The 24,520-nt window shown below is 46.4% G+C and overlaps 1 protein-coding gene across 8 annotated transcripts in view; it reads right to left on the bottom strand.

The window, feature by feature from the left end:
- PRRC2B (proline rich coiled-coil 2B) overlaps positions 1-24,520 on the bottom strand; it is a 45,673-nt gene that overhangs the window by 18,608 nt on the left and 2,545 nt on the right. For 5 of the 8 annotated variants that reach the window (XM_027650002.1, XM_027649998.1, XM_027649999.1 and 2 more), the window contains exons 2-15: positions 13,357-13,524; positions 12,230-12,407; positions 11,934-12,036; positions 10,918-10,990; positions 8,442-8,585; positions 7,552-7,793; positions 7,048-7,169; positions 6,474-6,616; positions 5,707-5,797; positions 5,108-5,300; positions 4,419-4,734; positions 3,605-3,795; positions 1,351-1,555; positions 373-592 (exon numbers count right to left, since the gene is read on the bottom strand). In XM_027650002.1, coding sequence (XP_027505803.1) covers positions 373-592; positions 1,351-1,555; positions 3,605-3,795; positions 4,419-4,734; positions 5,108-5,300; positions 5,707-5,797; positions 6,474-6,616; positions 7,048-7,169; positions 7,552-7,793; positions 8,442-8,585; positions 10,918-10,990; positions 11,934-12,036; positions 12,230-12,407; positions 13,357-13,471 — 2,336 coding nt within the window. In that variant the 5' untranslated portion in view covers positions 13,472-13,524. The remainder of the gene's footprint in view (positions 1-372; positions 593-1,350; positions 1,556-3,604; positions 3,796-4,418; positions 4,735-5,107; positions 5,301-5,706; positions 5,798-6,473; positions 6,617-7,047; positions 7,170-7,551; positions 7,794-8,441; positions 8,586-10,917; positions 10,991-11,933; positions 12,037-12,229; positions 12,408-13,356; positions 13,525-24,520) is intronic. The other 3 variants (XM_027650000.1, XM_027650001.1, XM_027650003.1) reach the window with 2 other exon arrangements.

Consider the following 24,520-nt stretch of genomic DNA (forward strand, 5'->3'; position numbering starts at 1 on the left):
GAAGATTCAGCCTCCAACATATGTGGAGATCTGAGAATATGGAATTTGTTTTAGAAAGTAAAAAGAACTAGGAGATCAACTAAAAAGTATCAGAATTTTTTAGCTGTTTTCTGTACCCTCCCATGAAGGTGACAAGTGCCTCTCCCTTACTGAACAGGCTCCAAGCTGGTCAGCCTTGACTGCATCAGACAGAAAACCTTTGAATAGCTCAGTCTTTAAGCACACTCAACAGTGTAAGAGTGCTACCAGATCAGTGCCTGGGCCTGTTCAGAGATATCTTTTGGGTCAGCTCTACACCTGCTTTTTAGCAGATGACTTATGGCAGCACCTCTCACCACAGCATGTATGAGGACAGGAGATGAGGACACTCACCTGGCATGCAGTCCCTCCATGCTCATGTTGTCAGCCTGTTTTTGATGTGACAGGGAGTATCCTTTGCTCTGCAGAGATGTGTAGCTGTCCTGGCCCCACACTGGCACAGGATCCAAGGGAGCAGTTTTCCTCTCTGCCTGCCCTGCTTGACAGTTCTGATCTTCAGACCGACAGCTGCTCCCACCAATGGAGTCCTGCTGAATCATGGGCTTCATAATTCCTGCTCACGACAGAGTTCATGCCATTAGCACTAGGATCTCACAGACAGACAAGAAGAATTAAACAACCCACTAGCTTTCCCCTTCCTTCTAGGGCAGCAGGTGACTGCAGCCATGGAAACCTCTCTGGTAGAGGGGAAATGCCTGGAAAATGCACAGCTGGGAAATGCACCTGGAGTAATACAAAAGGTGACACAGTTCTCAGAACCCAGCCTGCACAGACATTACACAGCATCACTGGCTTGGAATCAAACAGGTGTGTGAAAACAAACCACAATCTCAAGGAAGTGATTTATACACCCTAATGTTTACATTCACACCTCTAGAGATCAGTAACAAGATAGGAAGGTGCTAAGAGCACACAGTTCAGGAACTACTGGGTTTCTCCTTCACATTTCCTGAAGGAGGTCTATTAAGATTTCACATGATCACAGTAACTCCAAAACTGATCCTTCTCCTTCAAGTGGCAAGATCAGAGGACTCACTACCCCTTCCTTCAAGGGGCAAGACCAGTCACACCTGCTAAGGTCACAAAGCAGATAGAGAAGGTCTCCCACTGCAGCACAGGGGATGGACAGGCACGTGAACCCCCTCTCAACCTCTGTTTCCTCACCACCTCCCACTGCAAGCGACTTTCTCATCCCTAGAGAAGGGATGCCAGCCAGGTGCAAAGTCTGGGCAGAGGTAAGACAGGTGATGCACAGCAATTTCTAGATACGGACCAACTCAACAGCCAAGACAAACACTGGAAACACCTCACCTGAAGGGTGAAGGGCTGAGGGATAGAAATCCACAGGGGTGCGACTCTGGGCCATGCGAGGGTCCATGTAGGAGGGCATCATCATCCAGCGAGGATCAAAGCCAAGCATCTGGGGGTGCGGTGGGTAGAACGTCCGCTGAGGGTGGGAATGGGATGGGGGAGGATACACTTGCTGCTGCCAGTGCTGCATCTTGTACAGCTGCTCCTGCAGGGAAAAGGATGGGCCGTTGGGCACGAACGGTTGTGGTGCCAGGAATCACACTTACATACTTGTCAGCCAAGGGAGAACACATGCCATCTATTAGAGGCTCAATCCCAGATCAGATGGGAGGGTGGAGCAGAGAAGGTCAATTCACTACCAACTGGGAACATGGCAGTTGTTATTCTGTAAATACCAGAGCAGCCAGAATGTCACACCACTATGGGCCAGGCTACGTGGCCAAACACAAGGGATCAGCTCTAAGACCAGAGTCTGCCAGTTCTCAATGCTTCTATGAATACAGGACAGGTTCCTGTCAAACACCACTTCCTAACTGGAACCAAATACCTTAGAAGATGTTGCACTTTTCAGTAAATGCAGCTCTAATTTATTTAGTGTGCATATATATTAGTTCCACTCCTGTTAGCTGAACAGATTAGATAAAAACAACCTAAACTCAATTAAGAGAGCTATTAATATTTTACAGCATTTCCTGTGCATCCTCCAGAGATGGGCTGACACTTGCAGGTTGTTTCCCATCTCCCATATAGCCAGTCCACCTTCTTTTAGTTGAGGACTGTCATGATGTTAATTCGATCTGACATTTAACTCTGGCTAAAGGTCCAAAAAGAACCTATATTTGAAGGGAGTTTTGTGTACTGAAGAAGGCTTTCAAACAGTAAACAGCTCCAATTAACATGAAATGCATCTACTTACCTGTCAAACTTTCCACCATCTTTTCTTGGTAAGCACAAAACAGTGTCAGATATTGTAACTGTTTATTAAAAAAGCCAATTCCCCGCTGCAGAGCGAGAGAGGCACCCTTAAATCTGAACCTGACACATCATTACAGCAAGAAAGACTCTGATAAATGCAAAGATTATATCTGCATTATCTAGTCCTCTAGTACCTTGGAGAAAATATTTCCTTCATGACACCAACACTATCTTTTATTTTGCTCTTTTCGTGGAGCCACTGCTACCAAAGCAGCAATACAAGCCAGCCAAAACACGCACTGCCTCGTACACACTAACATCACAGAGGATAAGAGAAAATAAAATAAAACTCCAGGTTCTTCCAGTAGCAATGACCTGTGGTATTATTAGCATGACAGCAAAGACATCCAACTCTTTTTAGTTTAAGAGCATCTCTTTTCAAGAGTAACATTAAGCAGCGTTTGCTGCTGTACATCTGAATCATGAAAATGTCAACTGCCGAGCAACGAGCACAGGGGAACATTCCATAAAAGAGCAATTACTGAGCTTCCAAGCAAAAGCCAATTGTGAGCTCTCCACTAAGGTTTGCAGCAGTGTTGATTGTATCACGTTTCAAGTGGTTATTCTATGAAGAACGGCAATTAACTTTGCATTAGCTCAAGCCTGAGCATTCTGTCCTTTGGTTTGGCTCTGCTGCCCTACAGAGACTCAGAGCATCTTGGAGCAGAGCTGAACAGCACTTAGGGCACATACAGCACTGAAAGGTCAGCAAAGATGCAAGATGCACAGAGCAGTTCAGGCTGGTGTCTCAGAGCCCCAAAAGAGTCTTCAATGCAACGAAAATGAGACAGCGAAGACCAGACATACTTATGGAGCAAAAAAAAATAATGATTTGAAAGACCCTTACAGGAAAAAATGCTGGGTAAGCAACAGATGAGAGCAAAGGACCTCTGGCAGGAGGTAGAATGAGAAGCTGCTCCACAACTCCCTCCCAGTCCAGAAGCAGTCCAACAACTTGCCACCCTATGCACAATTTGCCCCTGGCAAGCAAATGGCTGCCTGCACCTAACAGGATAAGGGCACACAACTCTTCCCAGCCATGGAAAGCCCTATCCACAACAGTTCCACATCACAGGGTGCATGGAAAATTCATGTAAGCCATCTAGAGCTCTTTTAATCCATCAGATAGGATACAACCATGATCAGAAATACTGAAAAAGGCCAGGGTAAAACCCCATTTATCACCCCCACTCAAAGACTGACAGTGTTGAGAACTGAGCAAAGGTAATGGTTTGGTGGGGGTCCACAGGAAGAAGGGTGTGAGAGTCACACCTATTACCTGCTGCTGTTGCTGCTGCTGCCTCTGGAATCGTGGGGGAAGAGACTTCTGGTATTTGTTGAATTCTTGTGCTGGGGAGGGAGCTTCTCTGAGCTCCTCCTCACTGCTGCTTTGGGCTGATGCTGCTGGGGCAGGAGTCTCCTCTTCCAGGTAGCCAACAGACACATCCTGTGTGTGAAACTCAGGGGTTGCTGCAGAGAAGAAAATAAACTTTAAAGAGGCCTGTTCATGACAGGGTCTGTGAGTGCACACCACAGCACAACATACACAGGTGTGGGCATGTCCTGACTGCATTACGTGGCTGAGTTTTATTCCAATCACATATTTGCCTTGACAGCTCTAGAGGGCTTTGTCCATCTTGTTTTAGCGATAAATTCCCAGATCCTCCTCTGCTATCAGCCTTCTACTTAAGCACTGGGGGAAAAGTCCATTTCCCCTGTTAGTCCTTAAACCCACCAGCACTTACTGGTGACTGATTTTCTGATCTGTGCCCATGAGCACTTAATATTATCATCCAATCTTGAGAAGCTCAAGAGGCCCCTTCCAACAAGGCCTCTGCTAGCACAGCTGACTGAGCACAGATAAAGGCAACTAAAGACGTTTGCATTTTGTCTTAATAGCTTTTTCTATTTAATGAACTTTCGTCACCAATGCAAAACACTCTGCAGAACACCTGAAGCAGCTGACCTCTCGAGGGCAGCTGAAGGGCCCTCTCAATGCTCCCTCAAAGGAACTCCCCCACTCCAGGTAAGAGGATCAGCACAACAGCAAAAAAAGCAGTTTTCACAAGGTGAGTCAAGCACTGTTTCTGTACCTTTACGGAAAGCATGGCCATTCTCTTGCACAGTGTTTTTCTCTGTGTTTGAGGGTCGCACATCTTCGTTCTCTGTGTGTTTCTGGGTCTCCCCATTCTTCTGAGCCAGTTTGCATTTCTGATCAAGTTGCTTCAGCTTTGCAGCGCAGGCTGCCAGGCGCTCCTCCCTGGCTCGCCGCTCCTCCTCCTCCCGCCGCCTCCTGGCTCTCTCCACAGCCTCAGAGATCTCAGAGTGCACAAACTTCTGTCTCAGGGGCACCTTTTCTTCTTTATCCTCGATGGACTGTTGTCTGAGAACACTTCCCACAGTGGGCTTCTGCCAAAGACAAAAACATTCCTCAATAAGCAAAATCCAACCTATCCTGAGCTTTGCATCCCATGCCAAGGAAATCCCCTCCTGCCTCCCCCCCCCATCCTCAGGCACAAATCCCTATTTTACTGGGGGGAGTTATTGCTGTCTGGTTCAATAGCTTCATTTTCTCACTGACAACACCACTGCACTGGACCAGCTTCAACTTCTTTTCCCTAGTGGAAGTGCTATGCAGATGGATTTCTCTCCAGCTGGATACAAACCAAGAACTGAGAAATTAATCAGCATTCCATTTCCAATAAAATGTCAAACTGGCCTCTTAAGGACAGCGATGTGTCACATCCAGCAGCACAAGTCCACCCACACGAGTTCAGCCTACCTGGTATTCCGAGGCAGAACTCCAGCCATTCAGCTTCCTTGGAGGCTGCTGCGATTCCTGCACTTTCCGGACTGGCCGGGACAAGCCCACTGATTCGCTCCAGTTCTTTCCTTCCTCCAAGGTGTGCTTGGCATCTGCGCTATCTGCAGAGCTCAGGGACAACTGTCGCTGCCTTCTGGGATCCCAGCTGTTCCTGCCACAGAAACAGCTTCACTATTGCATTTGCTACTTGCCTCAGAAAGCACCTGCAGCCTTATCAAGTGGCAAAGGCAACTGAACGCAACAGAAAGATTGAAAAAAACACCAGAACAAGAGATGTGCTTCTCCCAAGGTGCATAAGGATCAACTCTACCATTGTGCAGCAGGATAAAGGTGAGACATGGGCAGGGGATGAGGAAAAAAGCCTGGAAAACTGGAATTCGACTTAAAGACCTACACATATCTTTGAAGCCCAATCAAACAGTGGCCAGTGGAATCAACAGAGTCACAGTAAGAAATCAGAGGGTTCAAGACACCACATTTAGAACAAGTTTTTAAAGATCCTGGTATTGTTCACTTTTACTGAAAAAACTGTAAGTGCAAATACAGTCACTTCTTACCACTTCTGTCGTCCATCTTTAAGAGTTTCTTCCTCTTCTTCATCTTCACTAAACTTTAGTTTCTCAGAGTAATCCACTTCATCATGAATGCCTACGAAGGCAGGAATGGAGAAGCGATACGTGAGAGGAAAGAAATAGGTCCTTTTTCTGATAAATCTTATGCCCTCTTTGTCACTAAACTCCAGAACACACAGGCTTGGCATAAACTACTCACAAAGCCAAATGTCCACCACAGGTACGGGGAATCATAGAATGGGTTGGGTTGGAAGGGACCTTTAATGTCATCTAGCCCAAACCCCCTCCATGAGCAGGGACATCTTCAACTAGATCAGGCAAGAAATTATGTGAGCAGTGTGGACACACACTGCTGAACGGCTACGCTGTTCCCAGAGGAGCAGCAGCAAACAGTTTGGGAATGGGGGCTGCAAATGAGGAGACAAACATCAAGCCAGACTGTGTGCAGTTGGATACTGAACACCACAACTGAAAAGGCAGGACTAATTCTTCCTCCTAGCAGCCATAATGGTAAACCTCCTGCTGTTTGGTGTTTTCAGATTTTTAGGAGTCTTCAGATCCAATTCCTTGAGCACATTGTGATGGAAGGATCAGAAGGATCCATTGTGTCATCATTTACACCAGCAGCAATTTCACAACTAGACAGACAACTCTTTGCTTCCCACTCCTTTATTCCGTGGCAGCAAAACAGAGCCACGGGAGTATCCTGGCTATTTTATGTTGCCTGAAGCTTGAGAATGAAGGCACTTTACCTGCCCATCCATCATCTGCATCATTGTCCAGTTCATCCAGCCCCTTCAGGTTCTCTGCATTGATAATGGTGGGCCGGGGCACTCGCTCTATTTGCTGCCGAACCGGACGTGTTGGGCGAGACAGGCTGAGCCTGTTCTCTTTTCTACAGGAAAACACAGAGAAATGGTTAGAAACAGCAAACAGTAAAGCAAAGAACACAGAGTTGACTTCATGAGTCAGTCCTTTCCTACCACACACTTATAATACAATGTATCCAAGTTTCTCTTCCTGAGCAGCAAAGCTGCTTTGCCTTCACCACCTGGAAGTGGGTACACTTCCTAAGGCTTACAGATCAGAGTTGCAACCCCTCCAATCCAGGATCACACACTTTTCTTCAGACACACAGTGGTTACAGCCTCGCAACATTTCACCTGCTGCTGTAGCTGGAGCAAAGCACTGCTGCTTTGGTTTCCCCCATGGCTGCCTGCAGCTTCACATACACAACTGCATCCTTGGCCCAAAATCTTGCCTAGTTTAAGGCTCATATCACACCCTGAACCTGCCTCTCAAGTTGGACAGTGATGGCAGCCTTACCCATCCTGGTCATTCATCTGGAATTGTCTGAAAGGTACCCGGGGCTCAAGGCGAAGCTGAGGAACAGGGAAAGACCCTCGGTCCAGCGGTGCAGGGGGCTCGGATGGCTGTTGTGGACACATCTGGAACGAGGCAAAGCAAAATAGTCTGGTTTTATTCCTTGCCATGGGAAGGTTCACCCAGATTAGGTTACAACAGGTGCACAGTGGCTGCACTCGCACAAAGGGAAACCAAACATTTCATGTCTGGCTGCCCAACACGCCACGTGCTAATGGTTCCCTCCCCAGCTCTAGAGAGAAAAGGGTAACTTTTCCTTGGGCTGAGCAAGGCTGTGCTGCACTGTTCTAGCATGAAAGGGCAAAGGCAAAACCAGGGAAACTAAAAACAGGTCAAGAGAACGATCCGTGAGCAACCGAGAGTCCAGAAAACACATCTCACCAACTTCAACCCCCACACACATAAGAACCAAGGACGTGACGCAGGTGTGGAGAAAGGGTAACTCACAAAAGCAGGCAGCATGTCATGGTATGTAGGTGGCTGGTAGACATTTCCCATGAACTGTGAGGCCCCTTTGCGGACGGGCTGAGCTGGGCGCAGAGACGGCTCCTTCGGGTCGCTGGCGCTCGCCGAGGAGGGGGCCCCGTCCCCGCTGCTGGAGGTCTTGCTGCCCAGCTCAGCAGGGGAGGCGGTCAGAGATGTAGCAGAGGTTATGTTCCTCCCACCGCCCTCCCTCCAACTGGTGACATCTGGAAAGGAGGTAACAATTATGTTAATATTTTGTAAATGCAGACAGTCGCTCTGCCAGAAAGTCTCGAAATGTCACGTGCTCTGGTCAAGCCCTAATTACACTAAGGTTGTAGAAAAAATATCAGGGACCAAGAAAAATCTCCAGTTTCATTTATTCTTTCAAGAAATAAGCAGCATCAGCTGTTACTAAGTAATTGCTGCACCAGTGGTGTCCTTATTTGTCAATAAGCCTAAATTCCTACTAACTCTGCTCCCCATCTCCACAGTCCTTACTTACCCTGCAGAATCAATGCCAATTAGATGCACAAACACTCAAAGGGAAGCCACATCACACCACGCACTCATTTCACTGTGGCTCCACCAGCCCGGGGGGAGGGGCCTGCTTTGCAACATCACACAGCAACTTTTATTAAACAATATCGTAGATGACAGTCCATTCCCAGCTGTCTGGACCACAAAACAACAGCACCACATGCTGACCTGTGATCATCTGCTAAGCAGCCTGACACATGTAAGCTCATAAAAAGAGAAAAGGAAATGTAAAGATGGAATATTTGATACTGCTGTGAACTGGCACGCCCTGCACAACACACAGTCTGTGGGGTTATGAGCTGGGATAAGGTAGAAGGACACAATCCTTCACTCACTCTGGGGGCGGAGGCTTGGTCCTGGCCCATACGACGGATCTAAGGCGCCCTTTTCTTTGCCACCCTTGTCCTGCTCGCCAGCTGCTTTCAGCGTCGGAAATTCCTCGGGAGAGAAGGATAACAGTCGGCTTGAGGCCCTTGAACCTGTCAGACAAATAAGTGTGGGACTCAGAGAAAATCCTTCCACTCTTTCAACTCCCTTACAAGATCAGCCTGGAAACGTGTTTCCTGAGAATCTGGGCCTCTGGCACATTTAAACCCAAGTTACTACTGTACCGGCACCTCAGCTCACATCCCAAACGCTCTCAGACGCTGTCACCAACACGACAACACATGTCCTCACCCAGCACTCCCACGCTCTTCACTTGGGATCTTCATTTCAATTCTCACATTCAACAAAGTCAGAGTGAACTTTCTCGGCTTCCAATTATTTTTGTAAAGCACAGAATTCAAACAGAGGCAGAGATATAAATTCTGCAAGATCGTTTATAGATCATACCCTGCTATCAAGCGTTTGACATTTCTATTCAGACTGTTTCTGCTCAGATCTCACTCTGCCAGGGAAGTCTATTGTTAAGATTTCTGCCAATATATTAGTGAAAGATCACAGATAAGGGTGGATGTTACATGCCATCCCCACTCTCCTCCCTGCTGCAGCATTTTCAAGATGCAGATCAGAGGTCAGATCAGGTCAGGTTCATTTCTAGTCACTGGCAAATTGTCTTGCTAAGTCATCAGTCACCCCAGAATGACAGTTTTCTGTCAATTCTAAAGATCTGCCAGTGACTGGAACACAAAACACAGCAGTTCTCCTAAATCTGTTGGCAAGATAACACTGAATAAAAGGAAATTGCAAGCATTATTGCACTATTAAACATTAAAAGAATCGCTTTTTTTGAAAACTGTTTCTTAGTGTTACTTGGATAACGCTCCCTTTAAAAAGGGCATTTCAGAATTATCACATCAGAAGTATCAGCAGGGAGTACTGAAGATCTGACAAAAGAGTCTCATTTATCTTTCTCCTCCCTTGTCCTGAAGAGTCAAGAAGGATTGGTTTTAGTAACTTCCACTTTCTGGAACTTGCACACTGCACAAGACCTCCCATGTGAGATTTCCAGGGAAAACACTGCAACTGCTGCATGTAACACCTTTAACTATTTTGGAAACATGAGAATACTTGAGAAGAACATTTCCCAAATACACTACGAAGTGGCTGAGAAGTGCTGCAAGTTCTGATTTCGAATGTATTAATCTACTGAGCTAGGATGGCACAGGAAAGTGTCTTTCAAGAAACTCCCTCCAAAAAAAGATTTTACAGCTATAAGACTTAAAAAGAGTAAAAAGCAAGAGACTCTCCTCTTTGTCCATAATATTAGAAACTGCTGTATTAGCTTAGAAAGAAAAGCAACTATTCAATGCCACTGGTCAAGAGGTGTGAGCATGGGATGGCCTAAGAAGTCCTTTCAGCCACATTTCTGATGCTTTTGTGATTCAATTACCTTCTAATTAAGCTGCTCTTAGCCACATATGCAACTGTTTTCTTGGGTTGAGAACTCTATATTGGTAAGTGTGACCTAGAATGAGTTTTCAAAAAATCTTTAATAACACTGTTAAGATTATCAGATTTCAAAATGACTGTACAGGAAAAGTACCAATTAAGCAAAGAAAGACAGTCTTTGCACTGGCCACTGACCTCAGGCAAACACAAGTCTCTGCTTTAACATTTGGCCTTTGAGAAACATCCTCTCATTAAGGGTCTCATTTAATTAAGGGTAAACTTGTCCCTTCTGTTTCTGCAATCAGCAGCTCTCTCAGTTCTTTCACATCTCTCTGCAATTTCACTCGACAACCGAACAGTTCCAGGTCTGTTCACATTAAAACACTGGAACTGAGCTGTTATCCTCACTGTGGTTTTAATGGCAGCACTCAGTGCAGCTGGAAACCACCTCCTGTGTGGAAATGGATGCATCCGAAGACAACTAAACTCCCAGTTCGTGCTAACACTGCTTCAGATTCTCAGTCAAGCAGAAGCCATTAGCAGCACAGTTACTCAGGGAGAATCTCCCTTCTTTCAGTTTTCCTCACCCTTATTACACGTTGCTCTGGACTGACAGAAGATGCTGATGAGGGGGCAAATGTTTCCCTTCTTCTTCAAAACCTTCACCTCCCAGTACTCCCTGCTGCAACCCAAGAGCAAGAATCACCCTGGTTCCATGTGGCCCTGAGACACATTCTGTTCAAGCCACGTCTTGCACTGGCAGACCTGAGCAGATGCATCTGCATCCTTCCAGGCAACACATTATCCAGATTGAAAAGAAAACTCGTAAGGTCTCTCTGCACTGTAACCAAGACATCTGTGTCCCATTCTGCACTAGTCTGACAGGGAGGGCAGGAAGAAAGGAGAGTCCACTCCAACTCATGTCTGTCTGGGGGAAGCAGGAACATACCCAGCTCCATTTCTGCTTATCATACTCACCACCTTCTTGTCCTGCTGGCTTTCCATTCAGCTGTGCCCATGACTTTGGTCCACCTGGCACTGAATTTGTACTCTGAAAACAAAACAAAGCAAACAAAGAAACCCCAACACCCACAGATCAGCAAAGTTTCACGACTGTTTCTCATTTCCTGGCTGGCACCTCCTATTTTTCAGACCTCCAGATCACCCACCAGATACCACTCAACACCCCAGGTCTCCCCAGCATCTTGTTGGGGCTAAAGTCAGCTGTTCCCCACTCCAGTGTACTACAGTGCTACAGCAAAAACCCTCTTCTCTGCCCTAATGTCTTCTCAGCTCATCTTCACCAACTCACACCATTTCTCTCGTTTACCTCACTCTAATCAGGTTTTCCCTTTGTTCTGCTGCATTTACCCAAATGGTCTCTCTCTTGTTCCATGCTACACCTCAGCTTGAAGGCTACCCTACTTTCTCATGCATTAACCACTATTCTCTACAAATCATAACCCCTGTTGTGATTTCTCTGAACCTCGAGGGCTGGGAAATTTTTTAAAACTCAAAGTGTGAAATCTACAGCATGAGGGGACAGGTCCCTGCACTCTCTAGGGCAGCTTCTTACTTGCTACTAGTTTTTTCAGGTCCTGACACTGGTGACTTCTCCCACATGACCTGAACTCTTTCTATCAAGTCTGAGAGCAAGCACTGGGTCTGTTGTCACCATGTGACACTTGAATTAGACCCAAACTAAAATAGTTTAGAAGTGTTAACCAATCATCCTACATTTTAACTGTTTTTTTCTAGACCTCAACTAGACTTTTTGCACGCATTTGAAAGACACAGAAGTAACACACACAGAATTATACTCTTAAATGCAACACAGCACAGTAACTTGGGACTCAAGAGGGTCAATTCCATGAGAATTGATTATACGGGAGCTGTTCTTACTTGTGCAAGGCAACGCAGGCAATTAAAGAAAATCCCCAGGCTGCCTGGGGACAGGGGAAGCAGGGTGGCAGTCAGAGACCAGCTGCACCTACCTCCTGACTGATTGACTGTGTCGGCTTCTGTAAATTGGAGACAGATTTCTGCAAACCCTGCTGCGGCAGCGACTCCTGCAGCTGTGCAGCCGTCGCACTGGAACTGAGCAGAGACAGCAGAGGTGAGATCACAGGGGAAAGAGAGCAACAAAACAACTCTGGCAATATGGCAGCTGCTAAAAGATCAAGCTAAAACAGTGGTTCTACATTGACATGGACAACAAAGAACTGATCACTAGGGTCCAACACACAGCACAGCAGCGCTGACAAAATTACCAGAGATTCACTCCACCAACCTCTTTTGGTCTGGCTGATCCTGCTTGTTTGCCCATCCTGTACCGTCCTTGGGTACTATAATGATGTTGGGGTCGTTTCCTTTGTTCTCAGACTTCAAGCTAGGCAAATTTGCAGGAGGTGGCATGCGCCGGGCAGCAGCAACTTTCCCAAGACTCTGTAAGCCATGTCTAGGAATAACTAGTGAGAAAGGAACAGCAGCAGGTTAGAGGGTTGTATCCTGCCAGATAAGTAATCTTAATTAGGATACTGTGGCTGGGTGCAGTCCCAACAGAACTGCTGCTGCTATGTCAACACACTCAGGTCGTTTCCCACAGGACCGTCTGTTGTAGCAGCTGGCAAACAGCTCCCACAGTGGGAGGGAAGAAGGGAAGGAGAAATAATTCTCCTCTAGAAAAGTGCTCACAGAGTCTTCTAGCTACCTGTACAAAACCTCCTCTTCCATTTCACCAAGGAGAAACAGCACCACCCCTTCAAAGCTCGGGGAAACAGCCACTCAAGTCCAGCTCTTAGCAGACCAACTGGTAACCTAATCCAGGAGTCCCCAGGTCTAGATCTGCCAGCTCTACCCACCAGAGACCACATTTATTAAGAAGGTATTCTGGTTTTTGTTTTCTATTCTCACACCAAATCCAGAGCCAGCCCAGGCAAGGTTCATTTTTTTGACCCCACCATATACTTCTGGTCACATTTCCACTGCAAAACCAACTCAGGTTCTTCCCCAGTGGCCTTCAGTCCTTGACTCTCCTCATACAAGGTCTGACCAGCTTAAGGTACTTCAGTTAGCTCAACTGCCCTGTCCTGGCACAGCCTAAGGCCCTGGTAAGGCTTTCACTCAAGTTTGCCACCCGCCCACTCTGCAGCAAGGACACAGACTAAACAAAAAGGCCAACAGCCCCCAGCTGTCCTGTGTCCTTCCTCCATGCCTCTACAATAAGAGCAACACAAAGTGCCATGGGCACTATCCTTGAAGTTTTAATGAAACACAGGCTTAGACATCAGCCCAAACACTCTGCACCCCAGCTGTGACCCACTGGGCACCCTCCCCACAGGGCCAACAACCTGAACGAGCTCTGCAACAACACCCTTGGGAAGACATCAAAAGGACCTTACTGAGGGTGCTTCTTACCTGTAGTTCTGATAGCTTCTATTGACTTTCCTTTATACTTATCAAACAGGCTGAGAGTCGAGTACTTGCTTTTCCCATCCTTTCCCTTGGTTATTTGCCCCAAACGATCGGACATTGCGATGAAATGTCATCTAGTAAGGAAATTTCTCTGCGCCGCTCCCGATCTGCCTTTTAGTGAAAGAGAACCAGGAGAACACCATCAAACAGATTATTCAGCCACAGAGAGGTAAAAAGTAAAGCACACACGACAGCTAGAACTGCAGATATTCAGTGAGCACACACACCAAGTTACAGGGTTTTAACTCCCTCCTCTTTAGTCACAAGAAGCTTGTGGGCTTTAAGATTCACAAACTGAATTAAAAGAACTGCAGGAACACACTTCTCACAGCATCATGTTTTCCTGCCACTCCAGCACTGAAAGAGGTGAGCTTCTTTAAGTATGAGAACACACGAGAGGTCAACACAGTCCTTGCTTTAAAGGAGTAAGTCTAACAATAAGCAGCAAAACAAGGATTCCTAAACATAAATAACAGAAAAGCACCGTATCTTATACCACAGAATTTATCACTGGGTTTCCCACTGAAGCACTGGCAGACAGGTTTCTAATGTTTAGATTATGGTTCCACACCAACCACAGCTAATGACTTATACCAGCAATTAATGCTTTGATACCATCAGCTGAAGGCAACAGAGTTCTTTCTTCAAATTCTCTTTCCCTGTTAGCTGGCCTTGAGAGAGAGATACATACTGGATTCAGACTCTTGAGCCTGTGGGTTCAGCCCTTCTACTATGATTGCTGAAAACACTTCACCAAAAAAATTACATTTCTCTGTTGCTGGCACCTTGAACACCACTTTTAGCTTTAAGTATATTTTTCACAATGGATGTGGTTTGTTAATTTTTCACTCTGATCTTTGCTGGCACAACATGCTGCAATTAACACCCATCATGAGCGAGTTTCTTTACTTCCACATTTTGGCTCTTGGAGCCTGGGACAGAGCTGAAACATGGGCAGTGCACACACTGCACATCAACTTCTATGTCAGAAAAGACACTTTGCTTACTTTCAGTTGACCTTTCTTTCATTTTTTTTAAAGCATAATTCTGTTCTCAATTTTCTCAAATCTAGGAGCTTAATCTAACCTTTTCACACATAATTTAGATTTCCCGATTTCTTGTTATAAAGTCTCCACTTCAAGCCTAAAACTGCTAGCAGTTTTATTATACCATCTGCTAGGTCCCATCTTAGGGTTTCAACTCTGTGTTGAAGTAACAAAATGTGATATATATCTGACCTTCCCACCCCTCACACTTTCTGAAATTCATCCAGATAAAAGCATTTTTCCAACACAGACAGAAATCACTCTGAAAGAAACTGTGTCTGACCAGAGGCTACAACTCCCACCAGCAATGCCTTATCAAACATGATTTCCAGGTAAGAGGATTAGTGCACCACACATTATGTACAAACCGAAGCACAGACTGCAAACATGCTGGATACAGCCAGACTGGGAATGTAGTGCCAACTGCAACTGGCCAAGTAAAGCCCATCTAAAGGCTGCTACCAGGGGACAAGTGTCTGACCAATAAACCTGGCAACACATAGTGTTTGCTCTTGTATTGTAGGACTTAAATCAGGCCTGTCAGGAGCAAGAATTCATGGGCTCTGTGTGCTAAGGCAGCGTGGTCAGGGACAGAGGAAATCATCTGTCAGTCAGTAACAGCATCCATGGGATGCTCAGGAAAAACACCAGGCTCCACAAGATGCCCCTCAGAGCATCTTTGCTGGACCACCACAGGGAGCTGCAGCATGAAGGCCCATGGAGGCAACAGGGCTGGCTGGAAGCCTTGAGGCACCTTTGCCTGCTGAGTAGCAAACGATCTTTGGCTTCAGTCTGGTTCCATCTTTGCTCAGATGGCCGCCATGTGCCAAAGAAAACAACAGCTCCTCCCTCACTTAGCCATTTGCACTGTGTTTTATTAGTAGGACAGACATAAAAGAGAAAAGGAGAGAAAACACACTGATTAGCACAAACTTGGCAGGAAAGTAGAAGTTGGACTGAGAACAATGAGCTGTTTGAACAGGCAGAACTGTGGGGAGGCCCAGAGCAGAGGGAATAGCAGAGGGTGCTGTGCTGGCAAGAGCACAGCCACCTGCTTTTACAGGTATATTGAGCCTTGCAGAGGGAGCCAGGCTTGGGGTCTATACAGACCATGTCAATCCTGTACCAACCTCACAATAAAACCAAGAAAATCCAGGTTGAGATTTAAAAAACTTAAACCAGATTAATATTAGCAAGTATTTAAAAAAACCCCAACAACAACAAACCACCTATCGTATCAGGTTCAGGAGTTATCTGGTTAACAGAAAATCCCTGAGTTCCTGAAAGTCAGTGTGCAACACTGGGCCACGAAGCCAAAGAGAAACCCCGACAACAGTTATGTAACCGGGTCTCAGCTGCCTCTTGATTACATCTTATATCATTAAAAGGATGAGGGAGGAATAAACAACCACTTCAGAACAGAAGAGCTGGGGACATGTCGGGATAAAGCCCCTTGTCAAACTTTCTGGGACAGCCACAACTGTGCTGTCTGGATAAATGAGATTTACTTTGAACTCCTTCAATGCTTTGAAGCTGACTGTGAAACACAGCTTTGTCTGTGTGGTATGTGTGTGTGTGCTCCAAAGGGGAAAGCGAGTCTATGGAGAGGTGAAGCAACTTCCGTACAGCACTGAGCCGGATCAGAGCCCAGGCAGGACCCTGCTGCCCATCCCTCCTGCCAGCTGCAGACCCAGGGGTGTATTGGCCAGTGGAATCACTTGGCACCCAGGTCACCCACAGCACTTCAGAGAGGCCACAGAGCCTCCCAAGGCTGGCGCGACGCTCGACTATCGACTGTCTCCCCATCGCACAGTCACGCAGGGAATCCAGGCAGGGATCATACAGGCCTTCTAGTCTTGCAGAGCACAGTCATTTCTGATAAAAATCGAGTTCGTTTACAACTGACCTGCCTGCCTGCATGCTCCTTATTAGGAGAGCATGGAACCACAAGGCACATGCCAATGCTGACAACTGAATACTGACAGCCCTGGCAGAGCTGCTGACCTGTGCTCAGGGTTCCTGTGCCCGAGAGCTGACCCTGAAGAAAGCAATATCCCATTACAGAGAAATCAAAAATAAATCAATCCCCAGCATTTCTGCAAGGTTTCTCTCTGGGCTTATAGAGCTCTTCTGGGGAAAGTTTGCTATCAGCTTTAGTATACAGTTTAGTTCTTCCCATTCACAGGACTAGCAACGTCTCCTGTTATACCAAGGGACAGCACCAGAGTGCAAAATACTGAATGTCTCAGAGGAATCACAAAATACTGCAGTATGACCAGTTCCATTAGAGACCCCAGGGAACAAATAACTGCACCAGAACCACTTCCTGGGCAGAGAGCTGTTCCCATGTCTTCATGTCCACTTCATGTTGCCCTGGATCTGATGTTTGGGCACTGACCCTGTCTAACTGCCTTTTGAAGGGGTATGGTCTAATCCAGAGAGCAACAGTGGCATTTTAAGACATTTTAATGTCTTAAAGACATTAGATTAATAAGTATGTAAGTCTTGGAGCTACAGCAGGGATCTACCACGCCTGTCCTGCAAAAAAACCTTGTGAAAACCTCGAGTTACTGGCACTGGTAAGAACTGGAAACCCCCGAGCTGAAAACACGGTCAAAGGGAGAGATTCCTGACAAACAGGATTGTCTGCAAAGCTCTTTGTAAATCTATGTATGCAGGAGGCTGGGCTGCTGGTGTTTTATTCACAAGACTTCAATGGAGCTGGAGTACCTGGAAGTCAGCCAGCCTTAGCTGAGCAGGGCAAACAGACTTCTGAAAGGTAACACACACACTAGAAGGAATCACTTCAGCTGCTCGCACACCACTGAGCTCTACACTGAGCACAATCACTGGGGCAAAGGATCCAAGACTACTGCAGACCTTCAGTCCTTGCTCACTTCACAGCAGCAGTCACCAACACAAAACAAAGCACCAGGATGGAGATTAACAGTGAAAAGGCTTTTCTCCACAAGCAGGATGATTTTTGACCTGAAACTTTATACAAGTTGTTCAGAAACTCACAGGTTGGAAAAGCTGAACAGTACTTTCAGAAGAGAGAAGTGTTTGGAGTTGATGTTAAACTGAAATACATGATACTAGTAACGGGAAACCTTTCAAAAAACACAGTATAGTTTTACAGGAGATTAGTGGTGTTCGTTCTTCTTTAAATACACACAGTCAATTTTGCTGATATTTCCAGAGCTCAACATTTATCTGTCAACAGAGAAACACCACTACTTCTCTTGGAACCTGTCCCACCAAGAACCACCTATTTGTGAAACATTCACCACCTGCCTCAGCGATGAAAGACACCACCGGCTGCCCTTGGAAGGGCTTTGGTGAAACAGTGTGATCACCTGCCCAGGGGCTTGGTGTCAGATGCACTAATATCCTTTAAAAGCTCTGTATGGGCCAGGCATGGATCATCAGCCTAGCAGGAAAGGGACCAGATGAACACTCAGTTCCCAGAAGACGTTGCTTAATAAGGAGGGGAGCAACAGGAGAATATCAGCATACAAGTACAAAGCCAACAGGATCAATGAGAAGAGCTGTGCAGCAGGCAGAGGCTGCAGCAAGAGTCTAATCCACAAGAAACTGCTCACTGTCGTTCTATTGAATTATTTCCAGAGGGAGCTGCCAAGATTTGCTGGTACACCTGAAAAAGGACCTGCCAAGATCTGGATGTAGCACCAAACGTGGTGCCAGAATATGGCACCAAATCCTGCCAGATAGGGAGAAGCAAGTCAGGAGTCTGCAGTGCAGAGAAGAGATAAAACACCCCATCACCAAGCTCCTGATTCACAAGCTCAATAGATGTATTTGATGGTACCAGTTCCTTTAATCCTGCACAATACCAGCTTCTTTCTGGATTTCCCATGAACCTTGTCTCCTGTAAAAACAGGGAGTGGGAGAACAGGATCATATCTCCCATGATTTATTGCAGAGATATGTTGTTAGCCAAGTAGTACTGGAGGTTGGAGGTTGTCTGCCAGGCTTGCCTGCTGTCCAGCCCCATCATCAGACCTCTCTCTATGCCAAGCTTCCTGGGATTTGAGGCACAGAGCAGGACCATGAAGAGGAGAGGCAGAGCCTTCTGGACAGTGGATCTATCATTAACTCTGCACTGTGGGGCTCTACAGGTAGAGATAAAACATGACAGGGGAGACAGAAAGGGCATGTCCTGTAACACGACCTCATTTTCTCAGTTCTGTCTTCACCAAGCTCACCTGCTGCCCTCTCTTCTAAATGGACCAACAGGTTGGGAATCACAACTACTGTCACTAAATCACTGCACAGCTCTAGAGAAAACAGATCTTTGCAATCTCAGGTCTGGCCTGTAAAATACAGAAGCTTCACCTCTCTGCTGAACAGCTTTTCCAGTGCTGGGAAGGCAGGCAGAGAAAGGCAGCCAGAAAGGGTGGAATTGTAACTTACTGTAAAACAGATAAAGCAGATTGGGGTCTGGAGAATAGCTCAATTGTATTTACACAAAAACATTAACGAGTTCTGTGGTCCCTTCTGTGCCGGCTGGACAGACAATGCCACACCCTGGAAAGGAGCCCTGACCTCCAGTAATTGAGGATGCACACAAAGAAATAGTTCATCCTGAGTATGCAAGACTATGGCACAGAGCAAAAAAAATCCCATCAGAAAGCTGGTCCACAGCCCACAGAAAGTACTTGTGAGATCCTGTGCTCATGAAACTTCCCCTCCTTTTCAAGTAACAGAAAATCAAAGGTGTGCAGTTAATCCTTTCCTTGAAAGGAGTGTCTCTCTCCAACAGCCCTCCAGAGAAACAGAGCCAGTTTCCTTTCCATCTGCCCCATCACGCTGTAAAGGAGGAACTGACTGGCTCGTGCCAGCTTGTCACGAAGGTACAACCTTATCTCCAACCCAAGAGGAAGGGCTGCAGGGCTTTCTTATCATCCCTCAGAATCAAGAGCTGAATGCTGCAGGGAAGTAGGAAGGTATCTCGTGGAACAACCTGCAGACACCAGCTACCAACATTACACTCCCTGCCCTATCATCCAGGGCGTGAAGATGTTAAACAAGGCAGGACCCAGCACCATCAGGCTCTGACTTCCTGACCTCCTGGCAGGTACTTCTGCAACAAGACACAATAGAAATAAAAGAGCCTATTTCTTTGCTGTTTCACATTTCAGAGGCAAAACCCAGGGAGGACAGTGCAGTTCAGTTCAGCAAGAACCACCTGTGGCCTCAAAAGATCCATATCTCAAACCCTCTGGTACAAGAGGAAAGGGAAGTAACCTCATGATCTCTGCGAACTGCCTGTCCGAAAAGGCTCATATTCAAGTGTAAATCTAAAGATTTGTACTTAAGTTGTACTTTAGTTCTGGTTCTTCCCACAAACAAGGCCCAGAGCTGAAAACACACTACCCACAGCCTCCAAAGTGATTCTGCCTTCCACTCTGCCCTGCTCCGGTTCCTCTGAGATGTGAACATCCAGAGGGAAGACACAGACACAACACCCTGCTCCCTCAATGCCAGAGCAAGGAAGCTGATCACAAGTGAGCAGTTTACATCCAAATACTAAAGGAATACCTGGCATAATGCTCTGTTGGTAAAACTCGTTCAGAAAGCTCCTGGCAACATTCAGCTGAACTGTAAGGTAAACTGGGCATTTAGGTATCTGAGCAACAGCAACAGACTGTGAGTAGCTGGTAGGGATCTCCTGATGGGTAACAGGGCTGGTACTATCAGTCCTATTTTACCTGGGTAACCAAGGCAGAGGAACAGTTTGCTTAACTAACATCACAGACAGTAAGAAGTCTCAGAGCTCAGGTCCCTACCCCAGTCACCAAACCTCCGTGCCAAGATCCTCAGAGAAAATGTAGCTCTCAATCACAAAGGAGAAGATGTAAAGATGAGTCAAACGAGGAAGGAATGCACTGCAGCAGCACCTGCCACGTCCAGAACAGCCTCTTCCAGTGGAAGAGGCTATCCACTGGCACAGAAGTGCACCCAATCCTGCCCACTGCTTCAGAGGAGCAGAAGGCACCCACAAAAGCACAAACTGTTCCCAGACCATTGCACCAGGCCTTAGCTCTGACAAGTGAAGGCAGAAACTCTTCCATCACTAAAAATAAACACCACTGCATGTTAAGGTTATGAAATTCCCTTAGCCCTGACAATTCTGCCACAGACTTTTAGAAGTCATCACATCAATGATACCCATATAATCCAGGTGAGATACACACAGGTGAAACACCAATGTGCTGCCAGCTCCAGAACCCAAACTTGAGCCTCCAAACCATGAGACACAGCTCACCCTACACAGCCCTACACAGCCAAGGCCACAACTGGCCACTGGAAGAATAATTCTCTGTCAAACATTTCACAAATCCTTCACCTGGTCCCAAGCTCAGTGACTTACTCTGTCTCTCAGCAGTGAACATAAATTTTATAGCAAACAACCAGAGAGGAAATTAGAGATGTCACAGCTCCAAGAGATGAAATCAGAGCAAAGCTGGCAGTCCTTTGGGTTAAACAGTCCTTTTTTCAGGAACAGATACATCTCTTTCCACACAAATGCCATCAGCTGTTGGGTAAGCTGCTCTGTTTTCTCTGCAGTCTCAGGAAGCATCACACTGGAACAGGGAGGTGGATGTTTACCTTGTGCCTGATGGGCCTCACTACCAAATCTGGGCTCTGGTCACCTCTCTGCACTCTGAGGCTGCCTGCTGACTTCAGGGCCTCAGCTCCCACTCAGATTATGCACAGAGGGTTATCTTTATGAAGAGATAAAAGCCAGTGCTATTCATCAGCAGGTCGTAAATGCCAATCCCTCACTGCACAGGCAAGGCAGAGGTTCCTGCACACCCCTGCTGAGCAAAACCCTCCAGTCCTGTTCCTCCCCAGGGCCCTGCTGGGAGCTCCTCTGGCAGGTACTCGCTGCAGGGTACAAAGCTGCCCTGGCAAGAGCTGAACAGCTCTTTCTCTATCAGATTTCTCCCAATTCCCACAGCCATCAGGACTGATGCAGCCGGTTCAAACCATTAATAAGATGTCAAGCAGTCCAGACAAGCCTGCAGTTCATAAACACTGCAGACACTGAAGCTTCCAAGCAAGTCTTCCTCCGGGTTCCCCAATTTTAACAGCACCAGGGCAATGCAGCATTGCACAGCAATTCTCCTTGCAGGAAGCCTATTCATAGAAGCCATTTGCACCACAAATGAATGCCAAGGATGCTAACAGGAATCTGATGGGAAAGGGACAGAGGGACAAAGTGGTAGGAAAGCACCTTACAGCAGCGTGATTCAGTCCTCCTAAGAAAGGAGCTTTAGACATCTTTAGGAAGCTTTAGCTCTTCTGGAGAGCTCAGTAACCCGGGCTATGCCCAGGACATCTGGACTACCTCGAGCCAAACAGGAAGTGAAAACATTTCACAGATGCTTTAATTTACATAGATATTTGCAGTGCATAACTGACAAGGTGTGTAAGCGTCATCACTTCATCTTCCAGATAGGAAAATGACACCACAGAACTCTGCAGCTCTGCTAAGCAGCAGAGCAAGAAATAGAGCCTTCATCTCCCACTTTCTGGGGTTGAAAACCACGCTCTGAATCACACTGCCTGCCTTCCTGATGCTGTGGGGCCAGCAGCAGCATGAAGCCCTGCTCCAGAAGAGTTCTGGAGGAGCAGGTCTCTGCATGCTGGGATGGGGAATGCTGCAAACACCTCCTAAATGAGCCATCCCATCCACTGCTTTTGCTGCAACAGGATCACAGGCCTCACTAGAGGCAACACTTTGCTCTAGTGTTGTTGATGCAGAACACCAACATCATACCAACACTCAAGATCTCATGAATCCGTTTCTGAATGACAGCTCTTGAAGCTTCAATTGCTAGGTGGGAACTCGATTCTTTGGTTATTTCAATAAAAGATAAAACCATATTTCATACTATTGTAGCCATGAAGAAACATCCCTTGAACATGTCCCTACTCCCCTGCCTGCTTCACAGCCCACTCCCAATGCTGAACAAGATCACTCAAGGCTTCTGTACAACCTCCCAGCCCACATACAGGTAGGAAGAGCTGAAGAACTTACCCCACAGCAGAACTCTCGCAAAAAAAACCCCCAAAATGCTATATTCCCACACAAGAAGTGCCTGGGGGAGGCAAAGTCCCAATGCAAGCTCTTCAAATCTGTCTGTATTCAGTGCTTGGAGCACCATCACTACAATTCCTGCCTAAATGTCTCGATGGCTACCCAGGAAGGGTTCCTCCACCAAATCTCTTCCTTAAGGGTGCTAACTCCACAAATACTAGGTAGTTTACTCCTCATAAGTGCCACCCACCTGAAATCCAAAGGCTGTTGAGGCTGCTCCCAACAGCTAATGGAAGCCTGGTAGACATCTGAAGTACTACAGCCCAACAGAGTGGTCCTCTTGGCCAGATCCTGAGGGGCTGTTAGCAAGTCTTTGCTTTCTTCCTGGTTATTTTTCCTGTATTTCTTGACATTCACACCAGGCTCACCTTCACCTCCTCCACCACATTTGCACATTTCAAACCCGGCCACTACCTCTTCCCTTTCACTCAAGGTATGATTGTTTTCATCAGTCCTCCCCAAATTCATACCTCTAGTCTCTTAAAGGTGTAACAGTGAGCTCTCTCACCCCTTCCAGCTTATCAAAACTTTCCTGAAAAATTCAAGAGTTCAGAACCAAAACACAGACACTGAATTTGGGTGCAAGAACTGCAGAACTGCACATACACCTTATAAAATCCCAAAAGCACCTCCTGTCCCCAGAGACCCCACAGCACTGCAAGTCAAGCAGCTTCACAACCAACCAATGCCACAGGTAAATACAAAACAAACCAGGGCTACTAGAGCAGCCTCCAGTCCACTTCAGTTGTGGTCCAAACGCTCCCAGACAAAATACCAGGTCAGGATTTACAGCCATACACATCTGAACAGCTTTGCTCCGAAATAAACAGCTCAGAAGCTCCAACCTCTGTTACTTCTGTGCAGGAAGCAAATGTGTCTGCAGAGATCATCCTAAATTCTAATACAAGTTACTAACAGAACATGAGTCAAAGCTACATTTCAGCGAGGCTGAATATTATAATATAATCTCCTGCCTTATTTTATCTTCATGTGGGAAAGACCAACTCTTTAACCAACCCAAATGTGTGCAAAACCCCCTTCAGAAGGTGCTTTCCATGAGCACTCTCATGACTTTGATAACAAAATCATTAGCTCTGCAATGGAGAGCTGCAGCTGCCCAGCCTTTACCTGGTCTTTGTGCTCTCACCCTCACTGCATTGTCTGATACCTGAGAGACCCACAGTTGTATTTCTTCTGTTTCAAATGACAAACCAGCGATAAGGAGCTGTGAAATTATCGACCTCTTAGGAGAATGAGTCAGTGCCACATGAAAAACAAAACCCACTTACAAGGCATGATCAGCTTAAGAGCAAGGCCTGATACTAAGAAAACAGCTCAGTGCCAAGTTGCAGAATAAATGAGGAATGTAGTTAATGAGGAACACGGATGACCAGAGAGGTCCAGCCCTTGGAATAAACCCTCTCCCTCCCTCCCCTGAAGTATCACTGAGTTTCTCCTGTTCATTTTGCTTCTATTTCTCCAATAAGAAGAAAAAAAAACACCATTACAGGTGGAAATGCCTCTATAGCAAAAATTTCTTTCTAGACTATCATCATAAAAGAAAAAAAATAAATAATTAGAAAAGGATTACTATTATTTTCAGTGCAGCAGCACTTAAAGTTAGCTCAGCTCACCCATAAATACTTCCAATTAGTCAGGTGAGCACAATGAAGGCCTTGAACAACCAAAACTCCTGAATCTTGAACGGGCAGGTAATTCTGTAATGGATCATCCAACAGGCTGCACTGCACAGCTCAGGCAAACCAGAACAGCACCAGGGTCCTTGTTTTCCCCAGCCACACCTCAGGTGTGATCCCAGCAGGACAAGAAAGGTGTGGTACAACCATCAGGTGCTCTGGAACCATCCCTGCCACACACACTGAGGGTTGTCTGTCTTTACACAATCACTCAGGTACCAGCACTGTTAGACAAA

The sequence above is a fragment of the Corapipo altera genome, unplaced genomic scaffold, assembly GCF_003945725.1.
Source record: "Corapipo altera isolate COAL_440 unplaced genomic scaffold, ASM394572v1 268, whole genome shotgun sequence".
NCBI classification, from domain to species: Eukaryota; Metazoa; Chordata; class Aves; order Passeriformes; family Pipridae; genus Corapipo; species Corapipo altera.